Source organism: Oncorhynchus gorbuscha, linkage group LG19 (assembly GCF_021184085.1).
Source record: "Oncorhynchus gorbuscha isolate QuinsamMale2020 ecotype Even-year linkage group LG19, OgorEven_v1.0, whole genome shotgun sequence".
Classification (NCBI taxonomy): Eukaryota; Metazoa; Chordata; class Actinopteri; order Salmoniformes; family Salmonidae; genus Oncorhynchus; species Oncorhynchus gorbuscha.
This window is the reverse complement of record NC_060191.1, coordinates 39,668,966-39,695,755: the sequence shown is the minus strand read 5'-3', so window position 1 is coordinate 39,695,755 and position 26,790 is coordinate 39,668,966. Positions and strand designations below refer to the sequence as shown.

Below are 26,790 nucleotides of genomic sequence, written 5' to 3'. Positions count from 1 at the left end.
GCCTTGATGACAGCTTTGCACACTCTTGGCATTCTCTCCGCCAGCTTCATGGAACGCATTTCAATTAGCAGGCGTGTCTTGTTTGAGCCAATCAGTTGTGATGTGACGAGGTAGGGGTGATATACAGAAGATAGCCCTATTTGGTAAAAGACCAAGTCCATATTATGGCAAGAACAGCTCAAATAAGTAAAGAGAAAAGACAGTCCATCACTACCTAAAGACAGGTCAGTCAATACGGAACATTTGCAGTGCAGTCGCAAAAACCTTCAAGCGCTATGGTGAAAATGGCTGTCATGATGACCACCACAGGAAAGGAAGACCCAGAGTTCTCTGCTGCAGAGGATACGTTCCTTAAAGTGAACTCCACCTCAGATTGCAGCCCAAATAAATGCTTCATAGAGTTCAAGTAGTAGATACATCTCAACAGCAGCTGTTCAGAAGAGACTGCATGAATCAGGCCTTCATGATCAAAAGGCTGCAAAGAAACCACTACTAAAGGACACCAATAAGAAGACGAGACTTGCTTGGGTCAAGAAACACGAGCAATGGACATTAAACCGGTGGAAATCTGTCCTGTGGTCTGATGAATCCAAATTTGAGATTTTTGGTTCCAACCGCAGTGTCTTTGTGAGACGCAGAGTAGGTGAACGGATGATCTCTGGATGTGTGATTCCCACCATGAAGCATGGAGGAGGAGGTGTGATGGTGTGGAGGTGCTTTGCTGGTGACAATCAGTGATTTATTTAGAATTTAAGGCATACTTAACCAGCATGGCTACCACAGCATTCTGCAGCAATACGCCATCCCATCTGGTTTGCACTTAGTCCCACTATCATTTGTTTTTCAACAGGACAATGACACAACACACCTCCAGGCTGTGTAAGGGCTATTTGACCAAGAAGGAGAGTGTTGGAGTGCTGCATCAGATGACTTGGCATCCACAATCACCCGACCTCAACCCAATTGAGATGGTTTGGGATGAGTTGGACTGGGAAGTGAAGGACAAGCAGCCAACAAGTACTCAGCATGTGGGAACCCCTTCAAGACTGCTGGAAAAGTCTTCCAGATGAAGCTTGTTGAGAGAATGCCAAGATTGTGTAAAGCTGTCATCGAGGCTTGGCTACTTTGAAGAATCTAGAATCTAAAATATATTTTGATTTGATTTATTTAACACTTTTTGGTTACTACACTACCGTTCAATTGTTTGGGGTCACGTAGAAATGTCCTTGTTTTAGTAAGAAAAGCACATTTTTTGTCCATTTAAAATAACATCAAATTTATCAGAAATACAGTGTAGACATTGTAGACATTGTAAATGAGTATTGTAGCTGGAAACGGCTGATTTCTAATGGATATCTACATAGGCGTACAGAGGACCATTTTCAGTAACCACATTGTGTTAGCTAATCCAAGTTCATAATTTTAAAAGGCTAATTGATCATTAGAAAACACTTTTGCAATTATATTAGCACAGCTGAAAACCGTTGTCCTGATTAAAGAAGGAATATAACTGGCCTCTTTAGACTAGTTGAGTATCTGGAGCATCAGCATTTGTGGGTTCGATTACAGGCTCAAAATGGCCAGAAACAAAGAACTTTCTTCTAAAAGAGGCGACACCAGGATGCTGGCCTTCTAGGCAGAGTCCCTCTGTCCAGTGTCTGTGTTCTTTTGCCCATCGTAATCTTTTTTTTTGTATTGGCCAGTCTGAGATATGGCTTTTTCTTTGCAACTCTGCCTAGAAGGCCAGCATCCCGGAGTCGCCTCTTCACTGTTGACGTTGAGAATCGTGTTTTCTAGATACGATTTAATGAAGCTGCGAGTTGAGGACTTTTGAGGCATCTGTTTCTCAAACTAGACACCCTAATGTACTTGTCCTCTTGCTCAGCTGTGCACCGGGGCCTCCCACTCCTCTTTCTATTCTGGTTAGGGCCAGTTTGCGCTGTTCAGTTAAGGGAGTAGTACACATCGTTGTACGAGAGCTTCAGTTTCTTGGAAATTTCTTGCCTGGAATAGCCTTCATTTCTCAGAACAAGAATAGACTGACGAGTTTCGGAAGAAAGTTCTTTGTTTCTGGCCATTTTGAGTCTGTAATCGAACCCACAAATGCTGATGCTCCAGATACTCAACTAGTCTAAAGAAGCCAGTTTTATTGGGTTTTCTAATGATCAACTTGGATTAGCTAACACAACGTGCCATTGGAACACAGGAATGATGGTTGTTGAAAGTGGGCCTCTGTTCGCCTACGTAACTATTCCATTAAAAAGCAGCCGTTTCCAGCTACAATAGACATTTACAACATTAACAATGTCTACATTGTATTTCTGGATCAATTTGATGTTATTTTAATGGACCAAAAAAATGTGCTTTTCTTTCAAAAACAAGGACATTTCTAAGTGACACCAAACTTTTGAACGGTAGTGTACATGATTCCATATGTTATTTCATAGTTTTGATGTCGTTCATATTTATTCTACAATGTAGAAAACCCTTGAATGAGTAGGTGTGTCCAAACTTTTGACTTGTACTGTATATATTTACAAAAAATCTATATGGGGTATTGGAAATGATGCAGACAATTACGTTGATAGAAGCCACAGTCTGTCTGCAATATTAAAGCTGATCTAAATAAATCCTTGAGGAGTAAATCCAGAGTGAAATCATCAGTATTTGTAAGGTGAGGTCCAAGGATTTAACATTGATAAGTTCCGATTAGTGTTTTTTTAAATGTTTTATTTCGAGTGGTACTGCACAAAGCCCTGCTTATGTCATCATTATGTTGGGTACTTACGAGCCACAACCTGCAGGTTGAGTAGACAGGTGCTCTTGGCGATGGCGTTGGAGGCTGTACACTGGTACAGACCAGAGGTACTGGTACTGATGTTCCTCAGTGTTACGGTCCCTTGCATCTGGTCTGGGGTTTAAACACAAACCATGCCAGTCTGGGGTTAAAACATCACCGGGGATACAACATCTGGTCTGGGGTTTAAACACAAACCATGCCAGTCTGGGGTTAAAACATCACCGGGGATACAACATCTGGTCTGGGGTTTAAACACAAACCATGCCAGTCTGGGGTTAAAACATCACCGGGGATACAACATCTGGTCTGGGGTTTAAACACAAACCATGCCAGTCTGGGGTTAAAACATCACCGGGGATACAACATCTGGTCTGGGGTTTAAACACAAACCATGCCAGTCTGGGGTTAAAACATCACCGGGGATACAACATCTGGTCTGGGGTTTAAACACAAACCATGCCAGTCTGGGGTTTAAACACAAACCATGCCAGTCTGGGGTTAAAACATCACCGGGGATACAACATCTGGTCTGGGGTTTAAACACAAACCATGCCAGTCTGGGGTTAAAACATCACCGGGGATACAACATCTGGTCTGGGGTTTAAACACAAACCATGCCAGTCTAGGGTTAAAACATCACCGGGGATACAACATCTGGTCTGGGGTTTAAACACAAACCATGCCAGTCTGGGGTTAAAACATCACCGGGGATACAACATCTGGTCTGGGGTTTAAACACAAACCATGCCAGTCTGGGGTTAAAACATCACCGGGGATATAACATCTGGTCTGGGGTTTAAACACAAACCATGCCAGTCTGGGGTTTAAACACAAACCATGCCAGTCTGGGGTTTAAACACAAACCATGCCAGTCTGGGGTTAAAACATCACCGGGGATACAACATCTGGTCTGGGGTTTAAACACAAACCATGCCAGTCTGGGGTTAAAACATCACCGGGGATATAACATCTGGTCTGGGGTTTAAACACAAACCATGCCAGTCTGGAGTTTAAACACAAACCATGCCAGTCTGGGGTTTAAACACAAACCATGCCAGTCTGGGGTTAAAACATCACCGGGGATACAACATCTGGTCTGGGGTTTAAACACAAACCATGCCAGTCTAGGGTTAAAACATCACCGGGGATACAACATCTGGTCTGGGGTTTAAACACAAACCATGCCAGTCTGGGGTTTAAACACAAACCATGCCAGTCTGGGGTTTAAACACAAACCATGCCAGTCTGGGGTTTAAACACAAACCATGCCAGTCTGGGGTTTAAACACAAACCATGCCAGTCTGGGGTTTAAACACAAACCATGCCAGTCTGGGGTTTAAACACAAACCATGCCAGTCTGGGATTTAAACACAAACCATGCCAGTCTGGGGTTTAAACACAAACCATGCCAGTCTGGGGTTTAAACACAAACCATGCCAGTCTGGGGTTTAAACACAAACCATGCCAGTCTGGGGTTAAAACACAAACCATGCCAGTCTGGGGTTAAAACATCACCGGGGATACAACATCCACAATCTCAGAACAAATAGACAAGACACAAAAACATCTCATTCAAATACATTGGACTAATAATTCATGTAACCATTTGCTTGTAACGTGTTCCAAAACATTCATACATTTACTTACATAATTTAAATAACCAAAAGCATTTAGGCAGTTGAAATTATTGTTGAGCACTTATTTAGTATTATGCAGATATGTTACTTTACATAACAGCTTTATTCAACTTGCTTTACTGGCAAAAACCCAATAGAGGGCACCAAATCACTTACCGTAAAATGGCTGGTGTACATTATATATACACATTATATTTCTGTGCCTTGCCAATATAAACGCAATTACAGCACTGTTGTTCATACGTCTGATAATTGATGGAGTATTACATTATATTACACTACTGCCTTTAAGAAAAGGCTACCATAGGAACTTGGAACAAACCACATAAGCACTTAATCCAGATTCCTGGCCTAGATTTCACCCCTAACCTCTTCTCTGCAACATGGGCTGTTTTGCAGACAGATATCATGGTGGCAGTGTTGGTACAGTTGATATCTACTGTGTAAAACAACACAGACAGTCAGGAGGAGGAGTGATGAAGGAAACCTAAGCCGATTAGTCCTTGTGGAGGGTAGCCTTGTGTTGAAGTGAGCAGTAGTGTAGTACGGTAAGAATCACACTGTGCTGTGATGACACAGCTGGAGAGAGAGAGGGGAGGCCACTGTACGGCTCACACACACACACACACACACACACACAAAACTGGGTCCGTATTCAGTAGAAAAGTCTCAGAGTAGAGTGGTGACATAGGATCACTTTGCCTTGTAGATCATAATAAATAAAATGACTGGAACTGTTGACCAGCTGATCCTATATCAGCACTCCTACTCTGAGATGCTTTGTGAATGCAAGCCCTGAACTGGACCAGGGTGGGTGTTGGCACCCTGAGGGGCAGAGTTGGGGGCGGGTGGGCGGAAGCCACGGTGACGTTACCAAAGATACTTGTTGATTTACCAGCGAAGGTGGGGCAAAAGGGCACGCCCACGGCCAGGGGTTTAATACCTTGCATGGCGGTGTGGGGCAGCTTGGGCAGCGACTCCAGTTTCACCCAGGTGTAGCTGGGCGTGGGGATCCCCTCCTCGCTGCTGCACATCAGCATGATGTCAGCGCCCACGTCCAGCGTGCCCTGGACACGGCATGAGGGCACCGACGGGGGCACTGGAGAGACAGAAAGGAGATAGAGGGGTATAGTTAGTTCCTTAGCAATCAGCACAGACAAGTCCTATCCTCCTGAAGAGGCATCTGGTCTTACATGTTACGTTACATTTGAGTAATTTAGCAGATGCTCCTATCTAAAGCAGGTCTTGTTCTTAATAGTATACACATACAGAACTATGGTGTCCCAACATGCTATAAGAGTCATCTTTAAAACCAGCTTAGCACACTCATTTGTCAAAATGAATGTCATGCAATAGAATTCTTACAATATGCAATGTGTTTACACTTCCTAGTTTTAATGCATCCATTTAATCACAGTAGGCTTGGCACCGTAGCCTGGTCTGTAGTCAAGTTATAGTGGCCAGGCTACATGTGCATAGTATGCAACCCCTTAATTGTAATTGCAGCAGAGTGTGTTTTACCCAGCACGGTGAGGCCGATGACCCCGATGTTGCGCCCCCCTCTGTCGGGGAGGTTGTTGACCAGGCACTGGTAGGTCCCCGTGTCTGACAGCTGGGTGTTGTTGATGAAGATAGAGGCACTTGTACTCGGCATGGTGGCCACGAAACCCACCCGGCCATTTAAGTGGTTGGCTAGACTGAACACTTGGCCACCTTGGTAGATGATCACCTGAGATGAGAGAGACAAAAAGGCAGAGATTCACTCACACCGTTTCTATGGAATATCATTAGTTTGACCTAACAAAGATCCTATGGATCGAAATGTTGGTCATTAGGAACGTACAGTGTGCAGGCCTTTCTGTTCTTTTTCTAGCATGTGCGAATGACCACTTCTATTTCAATGGAACATCAGAGATTTTCTGTCCACTGTACATCCGGATGCGAGTTTGTGAAACTGTGGCCAACTGTGTGCATCCTGGGTCAGCAGGGGATAGTGCATTACCTAGATGTCAATTGATGCAGATCTTTATATTGGAGTACAAACATAATGAATTGATTAATTTTGAGGAAATAAAGGGTATGACGATATCTTAAATGTGAATGGAAAAACAATCAACTGAGGTTAAATGTAATCGTAGAAAGTTCATCAAAAACCTTTCTCTGCTACACACTAGAGATAATTCAACAAGCAATGTTTAATTAAGTTAATTAAAATGCAATACTTCGTCCCACAGTTAAATAAAAACCAAACAACAGAGAATCAACAGCCAGGCAAGCGAGTGGATGAGGATTCTGGACACTGAAGGGTGCAGGTGCAACAAACAGTCACAAGAGGGCGACCTAGTGTTGCAGTATATACTGAAGCATCACTTGACAACTGAAAGGATGGAAGGTGGTCCATCCATGGATAACATAGAATAGAACAGAATATGATCATTTAAAAAATATCCTGAACTATACAAGTATGTTACATTACAACAAGCATGAATTCAAGAGCAGCTTACGAGCTTTAAAATTGTGAGCAAATAGAGGGGCACACACAGCTCAATAGTCAACATACTGTTTCCATCACACACAACAAGGAACTAAAACACCAAACTATGGTAACTATGGTAACAATATGAAGAAGCCTAGCCCCATTGACATGGTCAATTCATCTGCAATGCAATTTCTCCTCAGTAAAGTGATGCCAAAGTGGAAAAACATCCAGAAAAATACAAGTACTATTGAAATGAAACGTCCTGTTGATTTGAGCTCTTCCAATGCTGCAGGTTTGAGAGTCGGAGATGTTCAAAAGCTTTTTGTTGCTTTGAACTCTGATAGAAGCAGCCATTTGTGCGCACCTTCTAAATAAATAAAAACACCCAAACCTTCAGCCAGGCACACAAAAGCATGCTGGGGAATCAGGGAGGCTATTCAGCTGTGTTTGAAAGAACACCCATTGAACTGTCCTGTTCAAAGGACCCAGGGATTCACAGAACCATCTCAGTAACGCTGCGTGATGTTCTCCCCTCTCCCTTCCTCCGTCCATCCCTTCCTGTAACCCTCCCTCCAACCGGCTGCTTAGCTGCATGTAAATTGCGGCGCCGCAGTTTCCTGAGCGCTGTACGCTCCAGTGTGCAAATGGCAGTGATCCCTAGTAAGAACTGGCATGGACCCAAAGACCATGTCCACTGCCATATTCCTCTTGCTATCCCATCCCCTCTCCCTGTAAACCAATGAACAACCCCCCCTCCCAACATTCTCATCAGCCAAAACGTTGCAAAATGTTGAAAACAAGCGTTTCTCATTGGGCAAGTTCAGATAGTATCGGCCCATTTTCTTCCATTTCGTGCCTAGTGAACAGGATCCTGGTGTACGACCCTGGTCTGGATCATCTCCTATACCTCCTATAAAACCCAGCATCAGGATACAGCAGGGGTTTATTAGGGAGTAAAGGAGAATGGACAGCTGAATTCCCAAGGCTCTACCCACCAGGCCTCACCGTCTGCACGCAAATCGGGCTTAAAGCGGGAAGCAGCAGTTGAAACAATAACAAAGCGCCCTCCTCACCACTGTTTCGCATAAAAACTGAGGGATGGGGGCTAAAGAAGTGTAACCACTCTCAAATTCATAGACAGAGCTATAGATGCAAGGACCGACCATCCATGATATGAAATGTATAGTTTTAAACCATATTTTGAGGCTATATAGTGTTTGTTTACATTTACTTTGTTTACAAACATTGGAGTAAAGCACACTTCTACTGTATTTTGAGTCCCGATGAAGTACGACAGTTGAACTAAGCTCACGAGGCATTTAAGTTGTTTGCTACAAGAATCAATCGGTATATACAGTGACTTCGGAAAGACATTTTCCACATTTTGTTACGTTACAGCCTTATTCTCAAATAGATTAAATAAAACAATTTCCTTAGCAATCTACACACAGTACCCCATAATTCAAATCGATTTTAGACATTTTGCAAATGTATTAAAACCAGATATACCATATTTACATAAGTATTCAGACCCTTTGCTACAGTATAAGACTCGAAATTGAGCTCAGGTGCATCCTGTTTCCATTGATCATCCTTGAGATGTTTATAAAACTTGATTGGAGTCCACCTGTGGTAAATGATTTGGAAAGGCACACGCCGGTCTTTATAAGGTCCCACAAATGACAGTGCATGTCAGTGCATGTCCGTAGAGACAGGATTGTGCCAAGGCACAGATCTGGGGAAGGGTACCAAAACATTTCTGCAGTATTGAAGGCCCGCAAGAACACATCGGCCTCCATTCTTAAATGGAATAAGTTTGGAACCACCAAGTCACTTCCTACAGCTGGCCGCTCGGCCAAACTGAGCAATCAGGGGAGAAGGGCCTTGGTCAGGGAGGTGACCAAGAACCCGAATGTCTCTCTGACAGAGCTCTAGAGTTCCTCTGAGGGGATGGGAGACCCTTTCAGAAGGACAACCATCTCTGCAGCACTCTACCAATTAGGCCTTTATTGTAGAGTGGTCAGACAGAAGCCACTCCTCAGTAAAAGCACATGACAGCCCGCTTGGAGTTTGCCAAAAGGCGTACCTAAAGACTCTCAGAACATGAGAAACAAGATTCTCTGGTCTGAGGAAACCAAGATTGAACTCTTTGGCCTGAATGTCAAGCGTCACTTCTGGAGGAAACCTGGCACCATCCCTACAGTGAAGAATGGTGGCGGCAGCATCAAGTTGTGGGGATATTTTTCAGCGGCAGGGACTGGGAGACTAGTCAGGATTGAGGCAAAGACGAACTGAGGAAAGTACAGAGAGATCATTGATGAAAATCTGCTCCAGAGCGAACAGGACCTCAGACTGGGGCGAAGGTTCACCTTCCAACGTGACAATGATCCTAAGCACACAGCCAAGACAACACAAGAGTGACTTTGGGACAAGTCTCTGAATGTCCTTGAGTGGCCCAGACAGAGCCCGGACTTGAACCCAATCTAACATCTCTGGAGAGACCTAAAAATAGCTGTTCAGCCACGCTCCCCATCCAACCTGACAAAGCTTGAGAGGATCTGCAAAGAAGAATGGGAGAAACTCCCCAAATGCAGGTGTGCCATGCTAGTAGCGTCATACCCAGGAAGACTCGAGGCTGTAATCGCTGACAAAGGTGCTTCAACAAATGTACTGAGTAAAGGGTCTGAATACTTATGTAAATGTGATATTTCAGTATTCTATTATTTTATATTATTATTATTATTATTAATAAATTAGCAAAAACAATTGCTTTGTCATTATGGGGTATTGTGTGTACAACATTTCTTAAAATCCGACCCATATACTATGTTCTTACAAAAAAGTTTTTTTAATTCCCTAGTACAGCCACTATTGAAGGCTATCAAATTCCTTCTCAATTATGTCCTCTGGTGGTCAAACTAGCACTAACTAGCATTAATGGTAAAAATGTCTGACACTTAAATAACGTGCCACAGATTTCTGCGGCACCATGCAAGCTGTGCTGCAGTACGCTGCATCTTTTAAAGTACAATCCACTGTAGGTTGATGAGGAAAAAATGTAATCACTTTCAGAGTAAGGCTGTAACCTAACAAAATGTTGAAAAAGGCAAAGGGTCTGTATCCACTGTATCCGTCCCAAAGTATATGTAGCTACTGCAGACTGCCCTTTTGATCTGAGGCTAAACATGGAAGATTAGAGTAAACAAACAGAAGAATTAGAAGAGCTCTCTTTGCGAAGTGAGCAGAGGGATATGATCGTCAGTCAGCCTAAAAGGTTGATGGTTGCTACGTGTTGAGTCTTTGAGGAGCCCGGCTGATGTTCTCACGTTTAATCTAAAGCTTGGTGAACGAAACTCTATCAACAACTTATTTACATCTTATTCATGACCTCAGGGATGGTCTTAAAAGATACCAAATACACGAAGCAGTCAGAGAGAGTCTGCACTAATAAACAAACAAGTATGCATAGGCGTATGTCTGGTACGTGAGGAAAGGAAGAGATAGTGTGCATTGTAAAGGCTTCCTTTCAGTCCATACAATGGATACCGGTCCCAACATTAGAATACTGACGCCCAAAAGACTCGTCATTTGCTCAAATTTGGGGTCCCACGAGGCCTGACATTTCCAGTGATAACACTCCTGTGGATATTTTCGAAAGAGTTATCAAACAAATTAATATAAATCATATCCTTTTTATATCATATAAAATCATAAAATGGAACACTGTGATCAAACTTCACATGTGACATAACATTGGACTTTAAATGACTGTACACTTTTCATTGTGGCCTATTTCCGATTTTTTAAAATGACGCGCGCGTCATAAACTTACATTCATGAGCTCATTTCAGAAATGATCCACGGTGTGTACGGCTCGAACCATAATCATTCACGACAGCCATTTCCTACAGAGTAGCCTTGCGCTGTCGCGACACTGGCAGCGGTGTACACTCAAACCACGGTGAACCTTTCAGACAGCCCACCAGACAACAGGAAGAAGCAGTGCTGGCACGCTTGTGATAGAACTGGGAACAATGGCAAAGTTTCTCTCTTTTGAAGCATTCACTGATTCACCCGTACGAAATGTTGTTATGGTTAACGGCATTACTTTATATCACTGGTACTATTCCACGATTACTCTTAGGGAATAACTTCTGTAACTACCCTTTTAATATGCATGTCAACTACAGACACTGACCCAGTACTTACCAAGGTGAAGTGGTAAGTACATTAGGTCATAATTGTATGTATTTATTCGCGTGTTACCGGGTAATTACAACTGGTTATTCTACTGGTATTGACCCATGTTTTGAACCAATCTATTGTAACAGGTGGACAATTGTACATACTTGTGCTGCACTCAAACTACTTCACCCAAGTTGATGAGTGTAGGTGCCTTCTATAATGTACTGTACTGTAGCTCTGATGAGGTGTTGTCGTTCTAGCCTAGAGCTGACTCTGTCTTCATCCTGTTGTAGTGGTGCCTGAAAGCCTGAAGTGGTGCGCACACACACCTATACACACACGGCACATCTGTACTCCTCTGAGACTACGTGGTGGAATAATTCCTTCCTGCTAGAATCATCCACACACAATGTTTCCCGAGCCTCGCCGTTTACACCAAAAGGGTGCTCAGGCAGGCGTGAAGGAGGTTAAGGCAGCCAATTGCTCGACGTTGGCAATTCACTCTCCATCTGTGCGTTTGACTGTGTCAAAACAGCCTCTGCGTGTGTGTGTGTGCATGTAGATACCTGTGCAGTGCAACCTTGTGTGTAGGTGTGGTGTGTGAGCACGGTGCACATTTGGATAAGTATTTTTGGGTTGAATGCACCTCGAAGTACAGTATGTATGTTTTCCTGAGTGTGGTTACTCTGTGTGTGTGTGTGTGTGTGTGTGTGTGTGTGTGTGTGTGTGTGTGTGTGTGTGTGTGTGTGTGTGTGTGTGTGTGTGTGTGTGTGTGTGTGTGTGTGTGTGTGTGTGTGTGTGTGTGTGTGTGTGTGTGTGTGTGTGTGTGTGTGTGTGTGTGTGTGTGTGTGTGTGTGTGTGTGTGTGTGTGTGTGTGTGTGTGTGTGTGTGTGTGTGTGTGTGTATTTATTACTCAAGGGCGCACCCACACATATTCCAGTACGACCAGGAATATGACTTTCCCGAAGCGGATCCTGTGTTCTGCCTTTCACCCAGGACAACGGAATGGATACCAGCCTGCGACCCAAAACAAAGACGTCGTAAAAGAGGGAAACAAAGCGGTCTTCTGGTCAGGCTCCGGAGACGGGCACATCGCACACCGCTCCCTAGCATACTACTCGCCAATGTCCAGTCTCTTGACAACAAGGTTGATGAAATCAGAGAAAGGGTGGCATTCCAGAGGGACATCAGAGACTGTAACATGGCTCACTCGAGAGACGCTAATGGAATTTGTGCAGCCAGCTGGTTTCTTCACGCATCGCGCCGACAGAAACAAACATCTTTCTGGTAAGAAGAGGGGCGGGGGCGTATGACTTATGATTAACGAGACGTGGTGTGGTCACAACAACATACAGGAAGTCAAGTCCTTCTGTTCACCCGACTTAGAATTCCTCACAATCAAATGTCGTCCGCATTATCTACCAAGGGAATTCTCTTTGATTATAATCACAGCCGTATATATTCCCCCCCAAGCAGACACATCGATGGCCCTGAACAAACTTTATTTGACTCTTTGCAAACTGGAGACCACATATCCTGAGGCTACATTCATTGTAGCTGGGGATTTTAACAAGGCTAATCTGAAAACAAGACTCCCTAAATTGTATCAGCATATCGATTTTGCAACCAGGGCTGGTAAAACCTTGGATCATTGCTATTCTAACTTCCGCTTCGGGTGAAACTGAAAGGGCGAACCTCTGCATTTCACCAGGGAAAGGTGACCGGAAACATGACCGAATACAAACAGTGTAGCTATTCCTTCTGCAAGGCAATCAATCAAGCTAAGCGTAATTATAGCGACAAAGTAGAGTCACAATTCAATGGCTCAGACACAAGAGGTATGTGGTCTACAGTCAATCACGGATTACAAAAGAAAACCAGCCTGTCACGGACCAGGATGTCTTGCTCCCAGGCAGACTAAATAACTTTTTGCCCGCTTTGAGGACAATACAGTGCCACTGACACGGCCCGCAACCAAAACCTGTGGACTCTCCTTCACTGCAGCCGACGTGAGGAAAACATTTAAACGTGTTAACCCTTGCAAGGCTACAGACCAAGACGGCATCCCCAGCCGCGTCCTCAGAGCATGCGCAGACCAGCTGGCTGATGTGTTTACGGACATATTCAATCAAACCTTATCCCAGTCTGCTGTTCCCACATGCTTCAAGAGGGCCACCATTGTCCCTGTTCCCAAGAAAGCTAAGGTAACTGAGCTAAACGAATACCGCCCCGTAGCATTCACGTCCGTCATCATGAATTGCTTTGAGAGACTAGTCAAGAACCATATCACCTCCACCCTACCTGACACCCTAGACCCACTCCAATTTGCTTACCGCCCAAATAGGTCCACAGACAATGCAATCTCAACTACAATGCACACTGCCCTAACCCATCTGGACAAGAGGAATACCTATGTGAGAATGCTGACCCTGGGTCTCGACCCCGCCATGTGCAACTGGGTACTGGACTTCCTGACGGGTCGCCCCCAGGTGGTGAGGGTAGGTAACAACATCTCCACCCTGCTGATCCTCAACACTGGGGCCCCACAAGGGTGTGTTCTGAGCCCTCTCCTGTACTACCTGTTCACCCATGACTGCGTGGACATGCACGCCTCCAACTCAATCATCAAGTTTGCGGACAACACTACAGTGGTAGGCTTGATTACCAACAACGACGAGACGGCCTACAGGGTGAGGGCCCTCGGAGTGTGGTGTCAGGAAAATAACCTCACTCAATGTCAACAAAACAAAGGAGATGATTGTGGACTTCAGGAAACAGCAGAGAGAGCATCCCCCTATCCTCATTGATGGGACAGTAGTGGAGAGGGTCGTAAGTTTTAAGTTTCTCCGCGTACACATCACGGACAAACTGAATTGGTCCACCCACACAGACAGCGTCGTGAAGAAGGCGCAGCAGCGCCTCTTCAACCTCAGGAGGCTGAAGAAATTCGGCTTGACAGCAAAAGCACTCACAAACTTTTACAAATTCACAATCGAGAGCATCCTGTCGTGCTGTTTCACCGCCTGGTACGGCAACTGCTCCGCCCACAACCGTAAGGCTCTCCAGAGGGTAGTGAGGTCTGCACAACGCATCACCGGGGGCAAACTACCTGCCCTCCAGGACACCTACACCACCTGATGTCACAGGAAGGCCATAAAGATCATCAAGGACAACAACCACCCGAGCCACTGCCAGTTCACCCCGCTATCATCCAGAAGGCGAGGTCAGTACAGGTGCATCAAAGCAGGGACCGAGAGACTGAAAAACAGCTTCTATCTCAAGGCCATCAGACTTAAACAGCCACCACTAACATTAACTAACTCCAGCCACTTTAATAATGGGAATTGATGGAAATTGATGTAAAATATATCGTTAGCCACTTTAAACAATGCTACTTGAGTAATGTAGGTTATGTAAACATTATATTATCTCATATGTATATGCATACACTGTACCATATGTAATACATGTATCACTAGCCACTTTAAACTATGCCACTTTGTTTACATACCCTACATTACTCATCTCATATGTATATACTGTACTGGATACCATCTACTGCATCTTGCCTATGCCGTTCTGTACCATCACTCATTCATATATCTCTATGTACATATTCTTTATCCCTTTACACTTGTGTGTACAAGGTAGTCGTTTTTGAATTGTTAGGTTAGATTACTCGTTGGTTATTACTGCATTGTCGGAACTAGAAGCACAAGCATTTCACTACACTCGCATTAACATCTGCTAACCATGTGTATGTGACAAATACATTTGATTTGATTTGATTTGAAATTTCATTTTTGTCACACCCAGTTTTATCATTGTGATACAAAACGAGGCAACAGTGTGCTTTAGGACAATGCGGACGCCTCCGAGAGGTCGGGTAGGCTGTTTGGAGTGTTTATCTGACTGGATAAATAAATACATATAATTATGTCCCCTCCACTTCTAAAACCAAAGTTACACCCCTGTTATTACTTCTCATTGTGCATGTGTGTGTGTGTGGTGTGTGTCCACGCATGGGTGTGCTTGTCTGCCTGATTGTGTGAGTGTGTGTGTGCGTGCTCCCACTCATCCGTGTGTTTATCTGAGTGCGTGTGTGCATGTGTGCCTGTGTGTGTGGCGAAAACAGCTGCTCCAGGTTAATTAGTGCATAAGATTATTATGTTATGTGGATGAGGTTAAACGTGTTGGAGGCAGGTGAGGTTGTGACGCCTGCAGCTGCAGATGAGAGGAAATCAGACTGAATCAAAGGGCCAGGAGAAACCTGCGTGCTTTGTTTCATGGCCTTACAACACAACAGCGACCTTCTTTGGGCATACAGGAGCAGCCGCTTACATCCGGTTCTGGCTTGGCTATAGATAGAGTCTGCACATGCTTCATGTTCACAGGGACTAGTCTGGTGTGCCAGGCGTGTGCTGTTTGTGCCGCACGCCACGTTCCAAACACTACAATACCCGGGTGGCCTGGCACAGATGCATGCAGTGTGATTGTTGTCTCGAGTGTGACGCATGTGGGTCCCATGGGAAAACAGTACAGTATATTCACAAATCCTCATTGAGGTGACCAGTCGGGCGTGTCAATAAAGTTGTGTTGAGAGATTTTGTTGGTTAGGGAGAGGGCGTAGGTGTATGGGACTGTGGAGAAGGATGTGATGGTGGTGTATGGGCTGGTAACCTGAAGACGTTTTAGCTTTCAACAGCTGATGCCTAGGCTTTAGCTCAGAGGGATAACACGGTTTTGAGGCACACAGTCTACGCAGATCACATAAACATGTTTAGAGGAGGTTTACCTGTTCGGGCTGGTTGGCATTGGACAGCGGGATGACCATCCAGATAATGTTGAGGTTGTTGAGGGCAGCACTGGTGGAGAAGGAGCAGGGCAAGATGGCTGCCTGGCCGCGAGCTACCTGGATGCTGCTCTGGGTCACTGTGACATCCAACGCCCTCACGCTCACTACAGAGAAAAACATACAGAGAGAGATTTAGTGGGTGGAGAGAGATTTCTGAGAGACATTTCCTGTATCTGAAATATTTAACAGCAAGTCATACTCAAAAAACATTTAAATGCTTTTGTTTTGATATAGCCTAAAAGTAAGGTTAACTCATTTAGACTAGAGATCACTGAGATCCCTGCTCTTGGAGTTATTGGTGAATCATGGGCAGAGTCATTCATTGTCATGTCTTGTCCCTGTGCTCCCCATGCTATTCGTTTCCCTCTGCTGGTCTTGTTTGGTTCTATCCTTCTCTCTCCCCCTCCCTCTCTCACTCTCTCGCTCTCTCTTCTCTCTGTCGTTCCGTTCCTGCTCCCAGCTGTTCCTATTCCCTAATCATCATTTAGTCTTCCCACACCTGTTCCCGATCCTTTCCCTGATTAGATTCCCTATTTATTCCTTTGTAATCCGTTCCTGTTCCGTCGGTTCCTTATATTGTATATTCCATGCTGTGATTGCGTTTCGCCCTGTCCTGTCGTGTTTTTTGCCGTGATTGTGTATCACCCTGTTCTGTCGTGTTTTGTGCCTTCATCAGACGCTGCGTGTGAGCAGGTGTCTCAGTCGACTACGGCCTGCGCCTACCCGAAGCGACCTGCAGTCTGTGGCCGCTTCTCCAGTTGTTTTCCCCTCTACAAATCTAGAGGATGTCAGTTATTCCGTTTTGAACATTATTAAACTCTGCTTCTGTTAAGTCGCTTTTGGGTCCTCTTTCACCTGCATGACATAATGTACCTCTAAATGGATATGCAGTAAATTTCAAACCGAAAGGTCACGTTTAATCTAATGGCACAACGTTATACTCAACCCTGTCTCAACATTTCCATCTGCACAGCAAAATAAACACAATGTCATATCAAAGCTACTCTTTTAAAATGTTCTCCATGTCTATTTTGAAATATCACAAAAAATATGTACAAACTAAATATATACAAGAAAAGCAGGAATACTAATGACTATATCACATGTACTTTTGCCGACCCTCTATAGGCCACCAACTTTCTATCTATACGAACAGTAGGATCGGTTTCCTATCATCCCAAATGAACCAATCGGTATCCTGTTTAGCTGTCATGAAATAGATGGATGGGGGGGGATGTACAACAACCTATTTCTGGAGCCGCTAAACATATTAAAGCCTCAATTGGGTTACATCCTTCCGTAAAATGTATCTATCTATGTTCAAGGCCCGGTGGGAGTAATCTTATCTGGACATAGTGAGGAACGCAATGCCCATAATCAACTTAGAGAAATTTGGCATGTCCTGAGTCCTTGTCTACCATAATGCAGGATGATGATGCTGACATAAACCAATTGTATAGGTAGGAGTATGCATGTAGCCAGCTGCCACGTTATTTTCACTGACACGTTGCTCCTTCCTTGTCTGACTAAAACCACTTCCTACACGTTGTTCCTCTGGCAAGCACACTTCAGCCCGGAGCCCAAGCTCCAGAAGGAGAGAAACACGAGAATCTCAGTGAGCACGTCTTGAGAGACAGTGTACCACACAGGCTCGCAACAGAGTTTTAAAGGCTCATTGCAGTAAAAAGTGTTTTTCCTTTGTTTTGTATCATATAGTACATCTGCTGAAACTAACACTGTAAAAGTGTGAAAAAATTATTTCCTGCTCATTTCTGGTTGAAAAGATCCTCTACACAGGACGTTATAAATCAGCAGGTTTTCATGTACTGAAAGGATTTTTTTCTTGCCTGGAATAAGTTTGAATAAACCAATAACAAAGAGTTCCAATCCTCTCTGCCAGTAACAGCTAGTTTTTAATTCCCCACTCACACCAGTTCCAGCCAAAGTTCTGCTTGAGAAATTATTTTTTGTTATTTTAGACCATTTTAAGGGAAAACTATTAGAGAAAGGTACTAAATTGTTACCCAGAAATGATTTGATATTTAGATTGATTTTTTTTTTAAATTTATCCGTTATTTTACCAGGTTAGTTGACTGAGAACACATTCTCATTTGCAGCAACAACCTGGGGAATAGTTACAGGGGAGAGGAGGGGGGGATGAATGAGCCAATTGTAAACTGGGGATTATTAGAGGGCCAGATGGGAATTTAGCCAGGACACCGGGATTAACACCCCTACTCTTACGATAAGTGCTCTGGATAAGAGCGTCTGCTAAATGACTTAAATGTAAATGTAAATGTAAATAAGTGCGGTAAGGATCTTTAATGACCTCAGAGAGTCAGGACACCCTTTTAACGTCCCATCCAAAAGACGGCACCCTACACAGGGCAGTGTCCCCATAACACTGAGAAACTCCAATGATCTGTTTCTAAATCAATCTCTACATTTATCTCAGATCAGTGAGAAATTAAGGAAATTAATACAACAAGAATATAAATTCATATAACGAAGGCTATGTATGGCCTTAGGTGACGGTGATCCATCCTTGACCTCAGGAGATTTTTTCAAAGCCATGGAGGTCCCATTTCAATGGAACAACTCAAACCTCTGAACCCAAACAACCAAATCTGGATTCTAGTAGAATTTGTTTAATTTCAAATACTTTAGCTGCCCTTTGTGAGCTAGTCTGGCGCAAAAGGAGCCAATTAAATCGTTCCAAAAGTGCCAACCCAGTCCATTTGGCACTCCAGGCCGCCACAATGAAACGCTCAAAGTATTTAAACGATTTCAAATAATATCTGAACCCAGGTCTGTTCTGAACCCAAAAGACATGAACATATGTTTGAAAAAAAATGTACCCCTTTTTCATGGTATCCAATTGGTAATTAGAGTCTTGTCTCATCGCTGCAACTCACATACTCAGACTCGAGAGAGGCGAAGCTCGAGAGTCGTGCATCCTGTGAAACACAACCCAGCCAGACCGCAATGCTTCTTGACACAATGCCCGCTTAACCCGGAAGCCAGCCACACCAATGTGTCAGAGGAAATACCGTACACCTGACGACCGTGTCAGCATGCATTGCGCACTCGGCCCGCCACAGGAGTCGCTTGTGCACGATTGGACAAAAACATCCCTGCCGGCCAAGCCGTCCCCTAACCCGGACGACGCTGGGCCAGTTGTGCACCGCCCCATGGCTCTCCCGGTCGCGGCTGGCTGAGACAGAGCCTGGACTCGAAACAGGATAGTGACATGGCTAGCACTGTGATGCAGTGCCTTAGACCACTGCGCCACTCGGGAGGCCGAGCATACATTTTTAATACTTTCTCAGCCCTAAAATAAGTGTATTCTACAAAGTAGATAAATCACTGCAAAGAAAGAAAGAAAGCCAGTCGCGCGAGAAGAAAAAGGACCTTGAGGCAAAATGGAAGACACAAGCGCTTATCTTTTCCAAACTCCTCCAAGGCTGCAACTTTCTGCCCCGAACAGCTGGAGTCTCATTTTCAACACACTGGATTATGGGGACAAGTGCTCAAGAGCCTAAGCCCTCATTACTGCAGAATGCACCACACTCAAATCTTACTGCCTGGAGAGATGTATGCACATGGCCTGGCCAACCCTTGGGAACACACAAAGCATTGGGGAAACTGAGTGACATTTGAGTTGCTAGATAGACATTATCTAACGCCAAAGAAAGGAAAAGTGATCGTCTGGCATGCCTGATAGTGTTGCAGTGCTTAACCTGTTGGTGGAAAAGTGAAAATGGCCATGTCCAGGACTGTTAAATGGTATACCCAAACTTGTGAGTACTTAATGGTGGATAATGGACTACTAAAAGTACTTAGTGATGTATCTTAAAATGTAATGGGCTGATGAGGAGTCAGAACAGCCCCAGCATACCAGCCAGAATCCACTCCCACACCCATTCCCCCCGCCATCCTTAGATAAGAGGCCTCAAGGAGAAATGTATAGTACCACCTGGAAAAAATGTTAATTTATGGTTTGGCAATGGATTCCTGTAGGCCCATTTTATTAAACCCTCATAAGGTCACCAGAATGTGAATGTTTGTTCGAAAAACTACATGAATAGTTAATCAGTTGACCACTTCACATGTTTTAGTTTTTTTCACATATCTCTTGTCTGTGAGAGAGAGCTGCACTACTTTATTTTTTATAATGTATATAACCTTTATTTAACTAGGCAAGTCGGTTAAGAACAAATCCTTATTTACAATGACGGTCCACACCAAACAACGTTGGGCCAATTGTGCGCCGCCCTATGGGTCTCCCAATCACGGCCGGTTGTGATACAGCTCTACTTGGCAAAAATAGGTCGAATCAGCATTGTTTCCATGTAATTTCAACAACAAAAACGACATGTGGTGATGTTGAATCAACTTGGAAAACTGATTGGAAATTGCAAAAAGTCATTAACGCAAGAGAATTTAGTCTTTTAGTCTTTTTTTTAACCTAAATCCACTGACATGGTGACATTTTTTGTTTATTTCACGTCAGCTGACAACTCTACCAAAACTAGACATTTAAGGGACGTCTGTACCAAGTGGGGAAGCTCTGAAAAATGAAATGCTCATGCATAAATTAAGTGTCCACAAAAAGTGTAAGGGAACAGTCCTTTTTATGAAAAATATATTTGCTCAAACCTAGTCTTGTAGTTTGGAGTTGAACCACTCACGCTTGAGTGCTAGGTACTGTACATCGATGTGTTCCCCCTCTCTCGGCTTGTGTAGGACAGTGTGTAATGCTAATGAGCTAAATGTCACACCCATTTTGTTTACCCCACTCGTCCCATGACTTTTTAATAGACATCCTGTCTTCCATTCCACCGCTGAAGCCCCCGGAGCCAGCCTGGAAGGATGTGGAGTACACTACTACTACCGCTAACTGGGCTTTACTATGCACTACCCCTCTTCTCTGGAGACCGACTCCTGTACTGTATACATGTCCATTCACTGACAGTGGGAGTGAGGCTGTGCTTGTGTTCCTAGGGAACTCTAATGGAAAAAGTCACCTTAGGCAGTCCTAAAAGAGCCTGCAGCGGACATCTCGCTTCAAACAGATTCCTCTTTTCATCCAGGAGCCGAGTGTTAAGAATTCCTGCTTATTAATGCATGGGAGCCATACCACTGAGAGGAGAGATGTGTCTCTCTCTCTTACACACACAGTGGTTAAATGATGTGAGAATATCCTACTGAGATCAAAAAAAAATCCACAAGGAGTCATTGGATCAGAGTTGATTAAGACATGACAACCGTCTTCTATTGTGCGCCAGTGCCCTTGATGCCTATAGGAAGCCTGCCATGCTACAATTAAGCATAGGGGGTGGAAGTGAAAACACGTCATTTTATCTCTCTCTCTCGCTCTGTGTACAGCTCTCCATGCCATCACAGTAGCACCTCTGCCATGGGCGAGTCAGCCTCACTCTAAATTCATCTCTCTCCCAGCCAGCTCATTTTCATCACAGGCCCTTGCTTTTATTCATGGGTTTCTTTTATTCATGTTGCTACTTTCATTTCTGTTTCCAACAGATGCCCTGATGCTCTGATCTACTGCTGCTGGGCTGGCGTACACTGCTGCTGTACCATCACTGGGTGGCCTGAGGCTAAAACAAACACAGCACTCGAGGATGATGGAAAGATCTGACCTCATCACTCAGCTGGGTCACTACGGAAATGTAGACCCTTTCTTATTCATCTATGAAAAATAGTCCCTTTTGGGATTTCTTCACCAGCACCCAAAAATGAGTGCTGTTCTACTGCTCTTGAAAGGAAGGAAAGCTGATGTGATGTGAACGGCACCACGTGGCTTGTGTTGGGCACATCCCTGCTTCCCCAATCTCTTCTCACATATACGCCATTCTGACCTTACCATGACTGTTGAACCATTGGACAGCAACAGAACGACAGGAACCAGACCAAAGAGTTCCCAAAGACAAAAAAAGTCAGCAGGAGGCAGAAACATGGAGCCCCCCCCACACACACACACACGCACACACACACACACACACAAACAAAGGGTTATTTGTCCCTGGCCTTGTTGCGGCTCAGGGGCTTCACAGTGCGGTGCTTTCACAGAGAGGGCCTGTGAGGGCCCCGCGAGGCCCTACCGTGTGAAACTCAGGTGGTAGCTGGGCCCAGCTGCTTCTTGGCACCTTACAAGTGACTCTGCTCAAAGCGTGGCAGAGGGGGGGGACAAGCGCTCTAACAAGCAACAATGTTTGCTTTGTCTCTGCATTAGCTGACATCTTTCAAGCTTACTTTTTAACTTGCTAACCTTTTAAAATGTCCTATATATCAAGGAACTTCTCCATGAATGGACTATGACTACCCATCTCGTCTCTGATTTTGAAACCTGTGAATTCCTCATCACAGAATCCCTCATTGGACTCAACAAGCACAGTGGCATACATGTTTGACATGAACAAAACAAAATGTATAAACAGTGTTCTAAAAGCTGTTTCTGAGGAACATGCAGCTCCTTGCATGATGTGTGGAACAGAACAGTGCGGGGGAGGGGGGGGGCTGAGACTCGAGTCGTTCACTCTGAAGCCACCTGAGAGACGACACTAAAGACACTAATTCATATTTTATCAAGGTGCCCCATAGCTTCTGCACACAACCGCGGCTGGGCTGGGTAGGTGCAAAACAACGGAGCTCAGCCTAGTGTCTTCAGTCTGCCCTGCACAACGGCAATGCTGATTGGCTGGGGAATTCAGATGGTCACCGGATGATGTCAGCCAGAACTTTTCACATGACTGTCCAGGCCTAATCCACCCTCTTCCCGCTATGCCTAGCCCAATGAAAGAACCATAAACCCTCTCCTCTCTCCCCTTCACCCTCCCCCGCCCGGCCCCAGCCCGGCCCCGGCCCGCGTGACCTCCAGCCCACGTGACCCCCAACCACAGCCACCCCTCTCACCAGCCCACACATGCTGAAGTATTCTGCTCAACATAACTTAGGCTAATACTGCCCTACACTACTACTGTAAACACTGTCACTGCAGTGTACTACTACTACTACTACTACTCAGCACCAACTGACCAACCAGTCTTTAACACATACACACTGCTCCACCTACATTGAAAGTAGCCCGCCCCATTGTAGCCCACACACTACTGTGCTAGCCCTCGCAGGGCTGAGAAGGCTATCATCCCCAGTCTCCACACAGGTCAGAGAGAGTGGTGGTTGGTGAGAAAGGGCTGGTAGCCATGCTCTAACAAGCAATTGCACTCTAACAACATGCACAGTGAAGCATCACTGCAGTTAAACGTAGCCTTCTAGTGCAGGGCTCGGCCATGATGTCCCCTTTCACTGATATTATTGACAATCAGTGACAAGAGGGGCTTTTGTGAGAGATGTTGTTTATGTGTAAACACAGGCCCCGGTGGAAGGAGACAGAGCTCGCTGTAAACTGTCTCTATCTCAGGGGACTGCATCCAGCCATCTACTCTATCCTGGTCTTTCTCAGGGGACTGCATCCAGCCATACACTCTATACTGGTCTTTCTCAGGGGACTGCATCCAGCCATACACTCTATACTGGTCTATCTCAGGGGACTGCATCCAGCCATCCACTCTGTCCTGGTCTATCTCAGGGGACTGCATCCAGCCATACACTCTATACTGGTCTATCTCAGGGGACTGCATCCAGCCATCCACTCTATACTGGTCTATCTCAGGGGACTGCATCCAGCCATCCACTCTGTCCTGGTCTATCTCAGGGGACTGCATCCAGCCATACACTCTATACTGGTCTATCTCAGGGGACTGCATCCAGCCATCCACTCTATACTGGTCTATCTCAGGGGACTGCATCCAGCCATCCACTCTGTCCTGGTCTATCTCAGGGGACTGCATCCAGCCATACACTCTATACTGGTCTATCTCAGGGGACTGCATCCAGCCATCCACTCTATACTGGTCTATCTCAGGGGACTGCATCCAGCCATCCACTCTATACTGGTCTATCTCAGGGGACTGCATCCAGCCATCCACTCTATCCTGGTCTTTCACAGGGGACTGCATCCAGCCATCCACTCTATCCTGGTCTTTCTCAGGGGACTGCATCCAGCCATCCACTCTATCCTGGTCTATCTCAGGGGACTGCATCCAGCCATCCACTCTATCCTGGTCTTTCACAGGGGACTGCATCCAGCCATCCACTCTATCCTGGTCTTTCTCAGCACATCAGACCGGTGAGACTGTGAACACAAGAGCCTTGTAGCGAGGGACAGTGAGTGGCCAGCGACAGTGAGTGGAGCAGAACATTTAAGTAGGCCAGGGCCCCTCATGGCCAGATTAACCCCAGCTAGCTAGTGCTGGAAGAGAAGACTGCTAAAGCTGCAGACAGATGGCTTGGTCTCCCGCACATGCAGCCTGGCCAGAGAGTGTCTGCGGCTTTACACACACAGCAGTAGGCTAGTGCTATTTAGAACCACTGTTAACACAGGGAGCGCAGTTTGGACAGAGCACAGCCACAAATTGCCTGTGTGCATGAGCATTATTGCCTTGACTACGTTGCCTTTGTGCAGTAGTGCAGTGTACAGGTTTTAACACTATAGGGCCACCACATTTGTCGCCAAGCTTCGGCCTCACTTGCAGAAGACAAACAGGGTAGAGTAATACATACTGTAATACAACTAATACATACAACCAACAGGCCTGCATACAACCACTGGATCAAAATAGTGAGGCAACCCAACAAAAGAAAAACAAATGTGTTGTCATGTGCTCCTGGGTCTCTAGAGGCAATGCTTGAATAAGCACAGCATTGTCCTCGCAGCTAGCAGTGGTCAGCACGGCTTTTGCATCATCCGCGACGTGACTAAAGTAGCTCCGTCTCCTCCTCCAATGGCTGGTCGGTATAGGGACTTCCCCATTCTTTGTACTGCTACAGTGACAGGCAGACAGTATCCCTGCCAAGCCAACCACTCCATGACTGGGGCTGCTGCCATTGGGTACTGATAGGACCTCCCCTCCACACTGCTATCTGCAGGACAGGACAGGTAAGCCACTTCTTCTCGCCTCTCGGCCTGGCATGCCCTCACATCACCTGCAGATAAGGGGCTATTCCAGGAACGACCTCCTTCCTTACTGTGGCTGCAGGTAAACCCTCCCTCCCTTTCTGGCTGGCCTCCATACTGCCTGTAGATAATAGCCTCTCCTGTAAAATACCTCTTGGCTCTCCCTCTCACTGCCTGCCGATAAAGAGCTCTGCCTGCCTGGGCTGGCCAAGCCTCACAGCAATGGCTGTCTGTCTGCAGGTGAGTTGGTCAGTAGTGCTCAAGTCGTCAGGGCCAACATTATTTATCAGAGTCTTACTTTGACTCGTCGATGAACTCAATCTCAACCTCAACTCCTACTTAATTCTACGCATTGTAATAGCACATTCATGGACTAATCATAGCCTAGCATGCATGATGAAATTGTTTGCTTTCACTTCCATGACAGGTAAACCGCTAGTGATCTAGCTACCGAACGCCTAAAGCAATGGCATGAAATACATGAGTAAGACAAGAGGAAACTACTTTATAAGTCAGGAGGAGTAGCAATCTTCTCCCCAGGCTCTGTCAAATGGGGAAAACGTAGACTGAGCCTCCAAATGCACTGAATGTAAAAAGCAGGACCGAGGGGAGAAGTGGGGGAGAAAATGCCTGTACCGAAGGTTGTGGCTTTTCATTTTTTTTACAGAGAAAGAGAAGTTGACTGAGTGACAGAGAAGTTGACAGAGAGGGTAGAAAAGAGGCTGAGTGCGTACTTTACAGGACAAGATCAGTGTCAATCAGAAGAGAGTCAAAGGACTGAAAAGTGCACAGGGACTGTTGATCAGACAAGGGCAACGCCACCAACCAAAGGATCTGACAATGGACATTACCATTTAATCCCAACGGTCATCACTATTCAACTCCAGAAAGGAAGTCACCGGCCCTGTTCAGATACTATTACAAAACCTTCTCCCTTCATTCGTTCATTGTGGTAATAACCACTGATCTGACTTGACTGAACTAGTCAAAGTAATTTGGTACTGTAGTAACCTCGCTCAATTAAGTCAGATCAGTGGTCATTACAAGGTAGGTAGCAGAGAAAGCAGAAGGCTGACTGCGTCTCTGACTGCCCTCTAGTCCTCTAAGAGTTGACAGGCATAGCCACACACACGACCCCTGTAACCTTCGTCCACAGCAGGTCAAATGTACAGAGGGCAAAAGTCATGAGACCCTATGGACAACTGGTTCCACTGAATACAGAAATCCTGTTGATAAATAACCATGCAATGCAATGTTATTGTTTGGGGGTTTCCTGTAAAGCTATTTTAATAATCTCATTTAGATTGCGCAATGCTACTGGTCTAGCATCAGACAATGGATGTGATCCGGTTTAGTTCTGATGAAATCTGGTTAAAAAAATACACTCCCAAAAAAAATAGTATATATAATGGGCAGTAGTTCTTATGAAATCCCAAAATAATGAAATTAAGCATTAAGGCTCCAGGTTGATTTGCCTTATTCTGAACGCACTACAGCAGAGAGGAAGGAAACAAGCCCACGGTTATGTGAGGAATAAGCGTTTCCTTGGTTGGTAGACCAATTGGCAGTGTATGTGTGTGTGGGTGTGGGTGTGGGTGTGGGTGTGTAGGTAGGTAGGTAGGTAGGTAGGTAGGTAGGTAGGTAGGTAGGTAGGTAGGTAGGTAGGTAGGCAGGTAGGGTAGGCAGGCAGGTAGGTAGGTAGGTGGGTGGGTGGGTGGGTGGGTGGGTGGGTAGGTAGGTAGGTGGGTGGGTGGGTGGGTGGGCAGGTGGGTGGGTGGGTGGGTAGGTAGGTAGGTA

At 45.2% G+C, this 26,790-nt stretch overlaps 1 protein-coding gene across 1 annotated transcript in view; it reads right to left on the bottom strand.

Moving 5' to 3' along the window:
* The window catches only part of LOC124005661 (immunoglobulin superfamily member 11-like), a 112,241-nt gene that overhangs the window by 5,172 nt on the left and 80,279 nt on the right, over nucleotides 1–26,790 (bottom strand). Inside the window, exons 2-5 of the mRNA XM_046315105.1 lie at nucleotides 15,897–16,060; nucleotides 5,959–6,166; nucleotides 5,381–5,536; nucleotides 2,789–2,911 (exon numbers count right to left, since the gene is read on the bottom strand). Coding sequence (XP_046171061.1) covers nucleotides 2,789–2,911; nucleotides 5,381–5,536; nucleotides 5,959–6,166; nucleotides 15,897–16,060 — 651 coding nt within the window. The remainder of the gene's footprint in view (nucleotides 1–2,788; nucleotides 2,912–5,380; nucleotides 5,537–5,958; nucleotides 6,167–15,896; nucleotides 16,061–26,790) is intronic.